Source organism: Symsagittifera roscoffensis, unplaced genomic scaffold, assembly GCF_963678635.1.
Source record: "Symsagittifera roscoffensis unplaced genomic scaffold, txSymRosc1.1 SCAFFOLD_156, whole genome shotgun sequence".
NCBI classification, from domain to species: Eukaryota; Metazoa; Xenacoelomorpha; order Acoela; family Convolutidae; genus Symsagittifera; species Symsagittifera roscoffensis.
In genome coordinates, this window is record NW_026970937.1 from 102,557 (window position 1) to 118,165 (window position 15,609).

At 36.4% G+C, this 15,609-nt stretch overlaps 1 protein-coding gene across 1 annotated transcript; it reads left to right on the forward strand.

Annotated features, from left to right (window-relative positions):
- Window positions 1–548: 548 nt before the first annotated feature.
- LOC134856044 (proteasomal ubiquitin receptor ADRM1-like) lies at window positions 549–6,450 on the forward strand. The gene is made up of 5 exons (XM_063872414.1): window positions 549–836; window positions 1,477–2,020; window positions 2,180–2,610; window positions 5,146–5,689; window positions 5,837–6,450. The coding sequence occupies exons 1-5, from the start codon at window positions 599–601 to the stop codon at window positions 6,273–6,275; spliced, it is 2,196 nt and encodes a 731-aa protein (XP_063728484.1). The 5' UTR covers window positions 549–598; the 3' UTR covers window positions 6,276–6,450.
- Window positions 6,451–15,609: the final 9,159 nt, after the last annotated feature.

Here is a 15,609-nt window from a genome sequence, read left to right on the forward strand (position 1 = left end):
TTTTTTATATGGCTTGTATTTTTGTATTACAAGTGGTGGGAAGCCCTGGAACGTCAAGAGAATTTTGTTTTCAAATTGTCTTTCTTGTCTATTTTTTTTGCTCGCTAGCAAGGTAATGTTTTAGGGTTGATAGAATTGCTTCAAGAAAAGCACACTGAAAAATAATCCAAATTTCAAAAAAAAGCTGGAGCAAATTTGGACAACTGCAGGTTATTCAAATGCTTATAATGGTTTCAATGAACGTGATGAAAATACTTACATAGGTCGTGATGGTGTTTTTTTTCTTCTGGAAAGACAAGTTTTTTTGAAAGTTCAATTCCTCTCATTAGTTCAAAGAAAGGTAAAAATATACCGGTCAAGAAAAACACTAGTTTCGAAGTTTAGGCTAGATTTTGATCGAATGACTGTCGACTGCTCTCTAAAATGGAAAACTGCATATGTGCGTTTCTCATTTCAAAAATAGTCTATATTGAACCCGCAAGCAATGCCGCAAACATTCATCGCCGCAAACATTCACGATTGCAACGCCGCAAATATTTACGTCGCAAACAGCATTGTATTCCTCTAAAAAGACTGTATTGTTTTCAGACTGATATAAATGGCCGCTCTGTTTTCCGCCGGATCTTCCTCCGCCAGGGGTTCGGGAGGCGCTGACTCCTCGTCTGCTTCGCGCAATCTGATTGAGTTCCGGGCGGGTAAGATGCAACTGAAGGGCACTAAGGTGGTGCCTGATAAGAGGAAGGGTCTTTTCTACATTCACCGCGAGAGGGAGACCATGTTGACACATGTGTGCTGGAAGGATAGAACCAGTGGGACTGTTGAGGATGATCTCATTGGTACGTAGCTTGACTAAGCTTACCCGGAAATATCGGGTGCTAAATTTAGCCCAGAATCAATTTCATCAGCCGGAATAATAATACAAAAGTGTGTTTCATTCAAAATAGGAAACAAAATAAGGGATGGATGGTATCATAATAACAGTGCGAAAGATCATAAAAGGAAAGCAACGCTTAGGAGGAATGATATTTTATGGTCGAACTCGATATTCCTGGGTAAATTTGCCTAAAGCTCACAGAGGGTGATCTAATCCTTAAGCATCAATTTTTCTCTCGCCTCTGAATTTTTAGCCATATTTGGTCCTGATACAGAACCTTGTAGAATATCTCAACGCGGCATAACATCGTTGATAGCGCGAGTCGAGCATGGGAGAGAGAGGTAAAATTTTACCTCTGAGTAGTTAAGATTGAGCTGATCCGGTACTTCTCAAGACGATTTCAGTAAAATAAGTCAGTAATATATTCATACTCGCAGGCATCACTATCCGCTGCAGATATTCAAGATCTCAAATCCGATTTTAGATTTTAAGTCTTAGATCTATCAACCAGAAGAGAGCATCGAGATCAAATATGGAAAAAATGTTTCTCCTATTTCATTCCGGATAATTTGAAAGCATTATTATTGTTTTTACTGGTGTAGTTTTCCCGGATGACTGCAAGTGGAGTCGGGTGAGTCAGTGTACCACTGGGAGAGTGTTCCTGCTGCGCTTCACCAGCTCAGCTAAGAAACTCTTCTTCTGGATGCAGGAACCGAAGGAAACCAAGGATGAAGAGTACTCTGAAAAAATCAACAAGATCCTCAACGACCCCGAGGAGTCCCAGGATGCTATGCCTAATATGAACAGCACTAGTACTGAACAGTTACTCTCCCATATGTTTGGAGCTGCAGGAGGTGGTCCTGGGGGATCTTCCCAGGAACAGATGTTGCAGCAGCTGTTCCAGTCGGGTGCCCTGGGAAGCAGACTCAGTGCGGCTGCCGCAGGAGCAGGAGCAACTGGCAGTTCTTCGGGTGGGGCAGCCGGGGCTGGGTCCCGTGTACGCAGTGCAAGGGCCTCGGAGTCTGAACAAGCCGCAACAGCAAAGGCCAACACCTCGAAGGCAGTGAGCAGCAGTCAGCAGCCATCGACCATGCAGTTGGATCAATTCCAGGACCTCATGAGCAATCTCAGTTCAAAAGGAGCAACGTAAGTGAATAAATTCTTTCAGAGATTTTTAAGACTTTTTGATCATGACATTCTATTCTGAATCGCTTCGACGTAGATTTAAGCTATTTCTATGAAATATTTTTATTCGGTTTCTATATTGGAGCGCTTTTGAATATGAAAGCATGGCTGCTGTTTCAGCTCACATGTGAACCTAGCTGCAGCTTTACCGCTGGATCTGTCATCTATGCTGGCATCGCCACACATCATAGAGCGTCTGAGTGCCCACGTTCCGGCAACACCAGAGGGGCCGTCGGGTTCTAAAACAGCTGCAGCAACAGAGCTACGACAGTCGCTGGCTGCACCTCAATTCAGACAGTCTCTGTCTTTGTTCAGTGCCGCTTTTAGCAGTGGCCAGTTGGCTCCAGTCATCAGCCAGTTTGAACTGGGCTCAGAAGCAGAAGAGGCTGCAAACAGCGGAGACTTAGCAAAGTTTGTCGAGGCACTGAATAAGAAAGTAAAGGAGAAACAGTCCACATCAGATTCTAAGCCAGGCGGAGAAAATGAAGGGAAGAAAGATGAAGATGATAAAGAGAAAGATAACGAGAAAAAGACTGATGAGAATATGGAAACCAACTAGAAATTCCAAATGGCCAATAGCTAAAAGGACTACTGACTGTTCAACAAAGGACTGATATAAGTTAAAGTATTTTTTGGTTGGACTCTAGCCGAAATAAGGGACAAAAGATACAAATCTGTTTGATTGTTTTGAAAATTAAGTATTGAAAATGAATAAAAATAAAGTTTCTAACTTATTAACTTAAGTTCAAGCAGATTAAAGTTAGGATAGGGTTTGCGGCGAGACGCTCGAAAATCTAAGAAGGTTCATAATGTGGAATTTTTTTAAATGTGGATCACTTGAAGTTTCGCAGATATCAGAAGCTTCCAAATTACCCGGTTGAGCCAAAAATTTTGTGCCGCCTTCTTTACTCAAAATGATATGAGCCGAAATAATTACATGAGCTCAAAATTACATGAGCACAAATCTCTTGTGCAGAAAATACACAATAGATAATATGTCATTGCATCAGGAAAAGTATAACAGACTGTTCAGCCTACGAGGAAGCTACTCTCCGTTATATTTATCAATAAAGCTAAGAAAACGAGTTAACTCAAAGACTAATTATAAAAAAATGATCGGACAGCTGACAAGCATCGTAATAGATTGACTGATATATCATATTAAAGACCTTTCGGTCCTGATTCAAACGACATTTAAAAAAATCAAATTCATCGTCACAAGGTAAAAAAACGGTTTAAAATTTTGTCTCATTTCGTGAAATTAAAGCAAACTAGCCAGCTTATTTTACAAAGATGAGTCATGAAGCTTAAGTAAAAATGTTTTTGAAGTTTTTCGCGCCATTTTGGAATTAAAAACTTCAAAAACTCAAAACACTTTCTGCAAACAAGTAGAAAAAACTAATTTGTTTTTTTTTCTAGTAATTTTTCGACAAAACTTGCCCAATTTGCTTATTTTACTGTGACTCAAATATACCGAAATATCTGGTGTTTTTCATCCTTTCATCAAACCACGCACAAAAAAACAACACTTGTTTGAAAAAATAAGCATGAAAAAAGTATTTTTGTAAGATATGGTCGGAACATTCTGTGCTATTTACACAGCAGTCCTATTCATAAATAACTTTTTATGAAAAAATCAGCATAATTTCATGAAGTTTTTTTCAGAAAGTCTATTTTATCTGGTAGGCACGCACCTGACAAAAAATACTGAATTTTTATATTTCATTAGATAGTTTGTCATTTGACATGAAAATATGATAATATCTGGTGCATCGAGTCATGACAATGGAGTAAGAAAGTCCCAAAAAACATTCTTCAGTCATTTTCTTGTCGTTCTCCTGCCATTCTTCTGTCATTCTGCCATTCTTGTCTCCTGCCATTCTTGTCATTTTCAAAAGTATGATTTGGAAAAAGTGAAGTTGCGGGGTCCTTTTTGGCAAAAAAACTCTTGGGTTATTGTTAAGTCATAAAACCTAAATTCAATTTTCATTCAAAAGTTTTTTTCCGTAAACATTTTTGTTCGCAGGACCATTTGGACGTCTGGACTCATCTCTACCTTGTTTCATAATATATTCAATTTTTTAGCGTTCCTGGCCAACTTAGCGTGGAGGTAACAAAAATGCCTGGGACGGCAGAGGTCCTTGGGTTCGAGTCTGATCAGGACTTGTTTTTTTTTCAAACGGGAAACATTGTTTCAAAAAAAATGTGTCCGCCAATTATTTGTCTGCTTATCTGATGTCGGCTTAGTTGTCACATCTGTGAATTGTTTTTTTTTCTTTACTTTCCCACGTTTTTTTAGTGTTGTTTAAGTGTTTGATGTACGCCTACATTTTGTGATTTTACTTACCTTGACTTCAAATTTCCTCGGTCAAAAAAATTTCGGTCGAATTTTTTCATCGGCTTAAAGACCTACTTTTGTGACATTTCAAGATCAACTTAAATTTTTTTACTCCCTTGACTAAGCTTACCCGGAAATATCGGGTGCTAAATTTAGCCCAGAATCAACTTCATCAGCCGGAATAAGAATGCAAAAATGTGTTTTTATTCAAAATAGGAAACAAAATAAGGGATGGATGGTATCATAATAATAGTGCACAAGATCATAAAAAGAAAGCAACGCTTAGGAGGAATGATATTTTATGGTCGAACCCGATATTCCTGGGTAAATTTGCCTAAAGCTCACAGAGGGTGATCTAATCCTTAAGCATCAATTTTTCTCTCGCCTCTGAATTTTTAGCCATATTTTGTCATGATACAGAACCTTGTAGAATATCTTAACGCGGCATAACATCGTTGATAGCGCGAGTCGAGCATGGGAGAGAGAGGTAAAATTTTACCTCTGAATAGTTAAGATTGAGCTGATCCGTTACTTCTCAAGATGGTTTCAGTAAAATTATTCAGAAATATACTCATACTCGCAGGCATCACTATCCGCTGCAGATATTCAAGATCTCAAATCCTATTTTAGATTTTAAGTCTTAGATCTATCAAGTAGAAGAGAGCATCGAGATCAAATATGGAAAGAATGTTTCTCCTGTTTCACTCCGGCTAATTTGAAAGCATTATTATTGTTTTTACTGGTGTAGTTTTCCCGGATGACTGCAAGTGGAGTCGGGTGAGTCAGTGCACCACTGGGAGAGTGTTCCTGCTGCGCTTCACCAGCTCAGCCAAGAAACTCTTCTTCTGGATGCAGGAACCGAAGGAAACCAAGGATGAAGAGTACTCTGAAAAAATCAACAAGATCCTCAACGACCCCGAGGAGTCCCAGGATGCTATGCCTAATATGAACAGCACTAGTACTGAACAGTTACTCTCCCATATGTTTGGAGCTGCGGGAGGTGGTCCCGGGGGATCTTCCCAGGAACAGATGTTGCAGCAGCTGTTCCAGTCGGGTGCCCTGGGAAGCCGACTCAGTGCGGCTGCCGCAGGAGCAGGAGCAACTGGTAGTTCTTCGAGTGGGGCAGCCGGGGCTGGGTCCCGTGTACGCAGTGCAAGGGCCTCGGAGTCCGAACAAGCCGCAACAGCAAAGGCCAACACCTCGAAGGCAGTGAGCAGCAGTCAGCAGCCATCGACCATGCAGTTGGATCAATTCCAGGACCTCATGAGCAATCTTAGTTCAAAAGGAGCACCGTAAGTGAATAAATTCTTAAGACTTTTTGATCATGGCATTCTATTCTGAATGACTTCTACGTATATTTAAGCTATTTCTATGAAATAATTTTATTGGTTTTCTATATTGGAGCGCTTTTGAGTATGAAAGCATGGCTGCTGTTTCAGCTCACATGTGAATCTAGCGGCAGCTTTACCGCTGGATCTGTCATCTCTGCTGGCATCGCCACACATCATAGAGCGTCTGAGTGCCCACGTTCCGGCAACACCAGAGGGGCCGTCGGGTTCTAAAACAGCTGCAGCAACAGAGCTACGACAGTCGCTGGCTGCACCTCAATTCAGACAGTCTCTGTCTTTGTTCAGTGCCGCTTTTAGCAGTGGCCAGTTGGCTCCAGTCATCAGCCAGTTTGAACTGGGCTCAGAAGCAGAAGAGGCTGCAAACAGCGGAGACTTAGCAAAGTTTGTCGAGGCACTGAATAAGAAAGTAAAGGAGAAACAGTCCACATCAGATTCTAAGCCAGGCGGAGAAAATGAAGGGAAGAAAGATGAAGATGATAAAGAGAAAGATAACGAGAAAAAGACTGATGAGAATATGGAAACCAACTAGAAATTCCAAATGGCCAATAGCTAAAAGGACTACTGACTGTTCAACAAAGGACTGATATAAGTTAAAGTATTTTTTGGTTGGACTCTAGCCGAAATAAGGGACAAAAGATACAAATCTGTTTGATTGTTTTGAAAATTAAGTATTGAAAATGAATAAAAATAAAGTTTCTAACTTATTAACTTAAGTTCAAGCAGATTAAAGTTAGGATAGGGTTTGCGGCGAGACGCTCGAAAATCTAAGAAGGTTCATAATGTGGAATTTTTTTAAATGTGGATCACTTGAAGTTTCGCAGATATCAGAAGCTTCCAAATTACCCGGTTGAGCCAAAAATTTTGTGCCGCCTTCTTTACTCAAAATGATATGAGCCGAAATAATTACATGAGCTCAAAATTACATGAGCACAAATCTCTTGTGCAGAAAATACACAATAGATAATATGTCATTGCATCAGGAAAAGTATAACAGACTGTTCAGCCTACGAGGAAGCTACTCTCCGTTATATTTATCAATAAAGCTAAGAAAACGAGTTAACTCAAAGACTAATTATAAAAAAATGATCGGACAGCTGACAAGCATCGTAATAGATTGACTGATATATCATATTAAAGACCTTTCGGTCCTGATTCAAACGACATTTAAAAAAATCAAATTCATCGTCACAAGGTAAAAAAACGGTTTAAAATTTTGTCTCATTTCGTGAAATTAAAGCAAACTAGCCAGCTTATTTTACAAAGATGAGTCATGAAGCTTAAGTAAAAATGTTTTTGAAGTTTTTCGCGCCATTTTGGAATTAAAAACTTCAAAAACTCAAAACACTTTCTGCAAACAAGTAGAAAAAACTAATTTGTTTTTTTTTCTAGTAATTTTTCGACAAAACTTGCCCAATTTGCTTATTTTACTGTGACTCAAATATACCGAAATATCTGGTGTTTTTCATCCTTTCATCAAACCACGCACAAAAAAACAACACTTGTTTGAAAAAATAAGCATGAAAAAAGTATTTTTGTAAGATATGGTCGGAACATTCTGTGCTATTTACACAGCAGTCCTATTCATAAATAACTTTTTATGAAAAAATCAGCATAATTTCATGAAGTTTTTTTCAGAAAGTCTATTTTATCTGGTAGGCACGCACCTGACAAAAAATACTGAATTTTTATATTTCATTAGATAGTTTGTCATTTGACATGAAAATATGATAATATCTGGTGCATCGAGTCATGACAATGGAGTAAGAAAGTCCCAAAAAACATTCTTCAGTCATTTTCTTGTCGTTCTCCTGCCATTCTTCTGTCATTCTGCCATTCTTGTCTCCTGCCATTCTTGTCATTTTCAAAAGTATGATTTGGAAAAAGTGAAGTTGCGGGGTCCTTTTTGGCAAAAAACTCTTGGGTTATTGTTAAGTCATAAAACCTAAATTCAATTTTCATTCAAAAGTTTTTTTCCGTAAACATTTTTGTTCGCAGGACCATTTGGACGTCTGGACTCATCTCTACCTTGTTTCATAATATATTCAATTTTTTAGCGTTCCTGGCCAACTTAGCGTGGAGGTAACAAAAATGCCTGGGACGGCAGAGGTCCTTGGGTTCGAGTCTGATCAGGACTTGTTTTTTTTTCAAACGGGAAACATTGTTTCAAAAAAAATGTGTCCGCCAATTATTTGTCTGCTTATCTGATGTCGGCTTAGTTGTCACATCTGTGAATTGTTTTTTTTTCTTTACTTTCCCACGTTTTTTTAGTGTTGTTTAAGTGTTTGATGTACGCCTACATTTTGTGATTTTACTTACCTTGACTTCAAATTTCCTCGGTCAAAAAAATTTCGGTCGAATTTTTTCATCGGCTTAAAGACCTACTTTTGTGACATTTCAAGATCAACTTAAATTTTTTTACTCCCCGCCGCACTTTCAAGTTGGTTGTATGTTTACCAATCTATCTGTTGAATTTTCTTTTTTTCGTTTTGGAAAAATTTTTGTCTTTTTGCAAAACTTTTAGTTTTTGTCAGAATTTTATTCTGAATTTCAAGAAAAGAGTATCAACTAAAAGACCGTTTATTCTTTTTTGGCCTACACACTTCCGTAGCAACTTTTTTTACATTTATAGCCTTCGAAAAAGTGTGTGTGAATATTTGACCCATATTTTTGATTATTTTTCCTTTTGTCGAAATCTACCCCTCTCAAATATAAATTTTTGGTTTCAATGGAAAGAGTTGTTTTGAAAATCTATTCTGCACAAGTGGCTACGACCAATTTTTTTTGCACACAAATTTTTGAACATCGGAATAGTGATTTTTGAAAGTTTTGTGGACCTTTCGACTTTTTTTTCGAAAACCAACCTCTCAAATCTGATATTGTAAGTTCAATGAGATAAGATGTAGTGGGAAGCTTCTCTGCATTAGCGGAAACTAATAAAAAGTTTGACGCAAGAAGTTATCACCCTCTGAAATTTCAAATTTTTGATTTTTCATTATTTTTGAAAAAAAACCCTGCCATACCTGAAATAATGAGTTTAATTCTCAGTACGGGTTTCAGGAAGTTCAATGGTTTATGCAACTTCGCCTAAATTTTTGAATTCGGGCTCTCCAAAAAGTAAAATTTTGATTTGACAAAAAAATTTTTAAAGACTTTTGCCTTTTCTCGAAAACTACTATTCCAAATCTGATATTGTGGGTCAATGAGATAAGGGGTAGTTGGAAGCTCTTCTGCATGAGCGTTCACTAACCAAAATTTTCACACTAGAAGGTATTACCATCTGAAAAGTCAAATTTTGGTTCACCTAGTTTTCAACATCTAAAACTTTTTTCGACATGGTTTTTTATGTTTGAATTGCATCACAAGTGGCGCTAAGCTCCACTTCACCTCTGTGTGAAACATTTAAGATTGGTATCTAAATAATGACGTTTTTTTATCGCAAACAATATTGCCATTTCCAAGCTGTATGCTTCACAGTTATATGTTCAAATATTCCCCCACACTTTTTCGAAGGCTATAGATGTAAAAAAAAAGACTCTAGGTGAGTATGCAGGCAGTAAAAAACAAGCGGTCTTTCAATTGATACTCTTTTCTTAAAAATCAGAATAAAATTCTGAGAAAAACTGTACAACAGAAAATTGACCTTAACATTTGAAGCAGTCGGTAGCAATTTTTAATTTTCAAGAAATTGAGCATGTCAGTAGCATAATTGAATCAATAATTATTAGTCAAAATTTAAAATTAACAGAGTATTTTTAGTTTCAATTAATTGAATTTAGAGAAAAATTATGATAATCTCAAAACTAATCGTCCTCTGATATTTTGCCTATTTAAAAAATTTTTTATAGCCGTTATTTTTACTGTTTAAACCTAATAAGTCACCGTCTCATGACCAAATTTCTGGTTGCGCGTTGCTAACTGTTTATTTAGTGATAAGCAAGGGTATTGCAATCGGGTACTACCAACATTAGTGACAAACACTAATACAATATTAGTGACAAAATAAGTGCTAAAAATAAATGAAAAGGCCGCTGGAAGCGGTGTTCTTATTTTCAATATTTGATTTCCATATATAATCTGTTCTAATAAGTTAGTTATACAGTTTAAGCAAATTGGATTTGTTTCTTTTTAAGGCAGAAAGGATCAGTTTGACTTTTGCAACTTAACTTTTAAGCTGCTCTCCCCATTTTTTGTTGAATTTTGTTGAGCAAATTAGTTTTTTTGCAGATTAGTTTGCGCAGATGAGTTTATCCGCCATATTTAGCTTTCATAGCATGGACTTTATTAAAAATAGCTGCTTTTATTCTATTTTTTGAATGCTATTTCCAAAGCACAATTTTTTCTAGACATTTCCATTTTCTCAATTTCTGTCTGCTAATTTCTCATGCTTTTTATGTGTTTTGCAGGCGTTGAAAAGTACTACTTTGCATTTGTCTGACTTTTTCGACAGCGATTATCTTGTTTCATATCGCAAGTGGTCTGTATTCTATATCGCCTCGTCTCTGTACTTAAATTAAGTTCGCACATTTTTTAAACCAAAAATTGAATCATAATCGGGTTTTGCCCTATAAAAGTATCGGTGAAACTAGTTTGGTCCAACTACCAGTAGTAAATTTCGTATTTTCTTTGCAACTAGTGATTTACCAGCAGCATATTCAAGCTCTCTCATTTAAATAAACCATTATTCGTGCCAAATCAAGGGTGGATCTAGAGTTTTATCGAGGAGGGGGCAGATTTTCAAGAAAAATTTGAGAACTTTTTCGTCCTTTATTATTTTTGATCAACCAAGTTGATTTTCCGAGCTCGTATTTAGACAGTTTTTGGCCAATTTTGACCAAAAATTGCATTTTTTCTAGCGCGCACTTCCATTTCAAATTCAGTGTATATTGGCGCCAACGGCGCCTAAAGACAAATTTTAGGTTCAGCCAGCTTAAAATGGAATTCTTGAAATAATATTAAATGAGGGACTCTTCGGGCAATCAAGGGGCCGAGTCCGTGATGGAGTCTTGGGGGACTTACATCGGCTACTGTGCCAAGTATTATATCTTCAGTGTGGTTTACAAGCAAAAACATTTCCCAAGTCACATCACTCTTTGGCTATCAAAAACAATTCATTATTGTTCATATTCATATTGTTCATTAATCTTGCTTTTAATTTTTGATTAACTCCTTCAATTTGTAATTTTACTCGCCATGACTTCGGATTTCTTTCTTTAATTTTTTTTTGTTTCGCTAAAAAAATTGATTCGGCCCAAATTATGTCGACTTTTTTTATCGGCTCAATGACCTTATTTTGGGTCATTATTTTTGTTCGATCGCCTGTGTTGCCAAGCTCTTCTTCGCCTCTGTGTAAATTATTATACCCAAAAAACGCAAAATAAATGTATGTTAGAAGAAGAATGAGAAATGAGAAGAACTCAGAAACTGATTTATACTAGACGCTCTGCACCCGTGGCTCGACCGCTCCAACGGAATGAATGCGGTCAATATCAAACAAACTAACAATGTGCAATAAAATTGCATGCGTAATCACAAGGTCGTCAGTACATCTCAATCTGTGTTCCTGCTTTTGCACGTCTTAAAACATACTTCGTAAAAGAGTGAAAAATAAAAAAAGAAAAGCACAAAGCAAAAAAAAAGATACAAAACAAGAGGCAAACAAAAAACAATCATAACATTTTACGGAACACTACAACTTACTCGAATTGGTTAAAATTTTTTCTGAAGTTCTGTCGTTACAAGTCTAATTCAGTGTTGCTTCCGAGTCAGCTTACGTCATTTTCAGATCTGCAAAGGCTTTTTTTATCGGATAAATATGCATCTCTCCACTTATAGAGGTTCCCGCACCCAGTTTCAAGAGATAATAATCGATTATTTTATGATTTTAGTAGCTGTCTTACAGAAAATGTGAAAAAATCTAATATAATCAATTATTAATCGATTATAATCTCTTGAAATCCGTATTAAAGTATGCTGAATTTCAGTAAAACTATAATCAATTATAATCAATTATAATCGATTATTTTCGAAGATATATTTCAAGCGATTATAGTCGATTATAATAGATTTTTGAACTTTTAGAATTTCGAAGTTTCAAATATCGAAAATTTTGAAATTTGACATGTCAAAAAAATAAAAAACCGAAAAAAGCATGAAATGTGCTAGAAATTATTGTATATTAGCATGAGTCATACCAATTAAATATGGCCGCCCCGTAACCCTTTTAGATTATATTGTCTGTCGGGGAGGATGTAAACCTTGTCCTACAAAAATTTGGTGAGCCAAAAAATACCACCCAAAGTTGGGAAATTGTGTCATTTAGTGTTAGTACTGACGAAGGATCCCGAGGGACGACTGGGTTCGGGGGAGTTGGGGGACCATAAGTCATATTGACCCTCTAGAGTTCACGACCAAGTCCAGCCAAAAGCTCCACTAGAAATAATTGTTTTGAATTAATTGGTCGGAACTGACAGTAATTATGGTAAATGGTTTTCGCAAACAAAACAGACATTGTAAAATTATTTGATTTGAGTTCTAGTCTACTGGGAAAGTACATTACAAAGTTTTTAAAAATTCTTTTTTGTTTGAGAAAACCATTTACCATTTTTACTGCACGTACCGACCAAGATGTTTTCAATTGGATTCCAAATCGTAGAGCCAGACGCAATTAATCTATTTTGATATGAATAAAAAAATTAGAACCAAAAATTTCAGAAAATACCCTTATTTCAAAATTCGCCGAACTTAATTATTTTTTTTTGCTTAAGCCCCCTAATTATTTCTAATAAAGGATCCCTAATAAAAGCCCCCAATTATATAATATAACCCCCCACACCCACACCCCCCTCCTTAATTATATTAGGGTGGGGGGATCCAACTCTTCGGTCACCTTCAATTATATAATATAATCCCCCTCCCCTTGATTATGAAGAGGGTGATCGAAGAGTTGGGTGCAGGTGAAGAGGTGATCGAAGAGTTGGGTGCATTGAGCAGGATGTTGGTGGATGTGAAGAAGGTGACCGAAGAGTTGGGTGCCTCGGGCAGTAGGTTGGTGCAGGTGAAGAAGGTGATCGAAGAGTTGGGTGCCTCGGCAGAAGGTTGGTGCAGGTGAAGAAGGTGATCGAAGAATTGGGTGCCTCGGCAGAAGGTTGGTGCAGGTGAAGAGGTTGATCGAAGAGTTGGGTCCCACACCCTAATATAATGTACGAGGGGGGTGGGTGTGGGGGTTATATTATATAATTGGAGGTTTTTATCAGAGGGCCTTTATTAGAAAAAATTAGGGGGCTTAAACAAAAAAATTAAAAAATAATTTTGTTCGGTGAATTTTGAAATTAAGGTATCTTCTGAAAGTTTTGGTTCTATTTTTTTTCATATCAAAATAGATTAATTGCGTCTCGCTCGACGATTTGGCATACAATTGAAAACATCTTGGTCGGCACGTGCAGTAAAATGGTAAATGGTTTTTTCAAACAAGAAAGAATTTTTAAAAACTTTCTAAGGTACACAATTCAACTCTCCCAGTAGACTGGAACTCAAATCAAGTTATTTTATAATGTCTTCTTTGTTTGCGAAACTCATTTGCCATAATTACTGTCAGTTCCGACCAATGAATTCAAAATTACTATTTTTAGTGGAGCTTTTGCCCTGGACTTGGTCGTCAACTCTAGAGGGTCAATATAACAGATGTTCCTTCGACTCCTTTTTGGTTGTTGAGATTAATAAATCAAATAAATCAAACAAGTTTCTTCATCAGTTAACATTCCTTTATTTTTGAAGGATGTCAAAACTTCTCAGCCAGAACATCTTTTCAATTAGTTATAGCCAGTTTTTGGTTTTAAAACAAGAGTTTTCATGATGTGATCCGGCGACCTCTTTTTAAATCTCTCGAAATGCTTTCAGGGACAATAGCTAGTGTTCTGTACACAGACACACACAAACACACACACACATATATATATATATATATATATATATATATATATATATAAATATATATATTTATATAAAGATATATTTAACACCTATGATCTAGCATATGTCAGACTTTCAATTCTGTAACTTAAATAACTGCAGAGAAAATGACAAAAAGTGAAGAAAAAATCATTATTTGGTTGTTGTAAAAAAAGATGTCTCAATATGTTTCCAGGGCAAAAATTAGTGTTCTACCTGTAAAAATCTCTGTTCCAGCTCTTTCAGACCTTCAATTCTGTATCTTGAATGACTGCAAAGAAAGCAATAGAAAAATAAAGAAAGATTTCATTCATATGACAGAGGAAAAAAAAGAAGGTACAGCTTCTAGGTTCCGTGGTTGTAGCGTTTTTTTCCTATTTTAATAGTGAACTGTTTCAAAAATTGAACATTTGTTGCAACTTTTTGGGGCTCTTTGTCAAACGTTGTAAAATGAGACAAGCGGAAAATTTGTGTTCTCAAAAAATGTTCAGGGCAAAAACTATGGTTCTACCTGTATAACAACTGTGTTTTAGCATTTGTCAGATTTTGTTTCTATATCTTAAATAAATGCTGAGAAAAAGACAAAAAAGAAGAAAAAAGTCGTTATTGTGCTTGCTGAAATCTTAAAAGAGCATTTTTTATGTCCTTTGACTGTAGTTTTTTTTCTGTTTCAAGTTTATTGTGGTAATTTAATTTCAAAATTTGGCAATCTGGTACAATTTTGGGTTTTTATGTCCAACTGCGTTGGTTTCAGGGTTCAATCAAGGGCCGATAGCATGAGATTTGTAGTCTCAAAATGTTTTCACGTTAATAAAAGTTATTTTTACCTGAATAGTACATGTATTCTGGCGTATTTATTGTTTACAATTCTAAACCCTAAATAACAGCAGAGAAAACGTTAAGAAGGTACAAAAAAAATTCATTTAATGTTGCGGAAAATAAAAAAGTGTAGCTTAAATGCGGCGAGTTGACTTCAAAATTGGTAAATCCGTAAAGAATTTTGAGGCTTTTTGTCTAACGTTGTTGGTTTCAGGGGTCCTTGATGGACGATAGCGGGAGACATATGGGGTCTCAAAAAAAAACTGGTGTTCCAACTGCATATTATCTCAATTATAACTTTTGTCATACCTTCAATACTATACCTTGAAAAACTGCAGAAAAAACGACCAAAAATCATCCATACGCTTGCTGAAACTACAAAAGTTCATTTCTTTGTCCCGTGGCTGTAGCATTTGCCTTGTTTCCAAGTTTGATTGCGATGACTTGATTTCAAAAATTGGATATTCTGGCAATTTTTGCGACTCAATGTCTAAGGCTGTTAGATTTAAGAACACGTGGATGGACGATAGCCGGATATTTTTTTTCTCAAAGTTTTTCATGCAACTACTAACTAATTATCTGCCTGTGTAAAATTTGCTCTCTAGAACTTGTCAGAGTTTCAAGTTTCAATTCTATAAACTAAATAAATGCAGAGGAAACGACAAATATTTGAAGAAATACTTTGTTCACTGCTTACTTGAATTCAAAAGGTACAGCTTCAATGTCCCGTGATTGTAGCTTCGTTTTCTGTTTCAAGTTTATTGAAACAAAAATCGAAGTATAATCCAAAAGCGAATAATATCTCGGATATTCCAAGTTTATTATGGCGAATTGCTTTCGAAGTTGGACAATTGTATGATTAAACTTTCAACTTTGTTAGTTTCAGGGGGCCAATCAATGGTCGGTAGCTTGAGACTTATTTTCTCAAAAGGTTTTCAGGGCACTAAAAATTGTTTCAGCTGAATAATAAACATTTTCTAGCTTTTTTAACGCTTACAATTCCAAATCCTAAATAACAGCAGAGAAAAGGAAAAAAAAATATTGAAAAAATTTGTTCAATGTTTTGGAAAATAAAAAAGTGCAGCTTCTATGTTTGG

Coding starts and splice junctions, on each gene's coding strand:
- LOC134856044 (XM_063872414.1), top strand. CDS start 599: ATGGCCGCTCTGTTTTCCGCCGGATCTTCCTCCGCCAGGGGTTCGGGA. Junction 2,611..5,145: donor GACTGATGAGAATATGGAAA/CCAACTAGAAAT, acceptor TTACTGGTGTAG/TTTTCCCGGATGACTGCAAG. Junction 5,690..5,836: donor CTTAGTTCAAAAGGAGCACC/GTAAGTGAATAA, acceptor CTGCTGTTTCAG/CTCACATGTGAATCTAGCGG.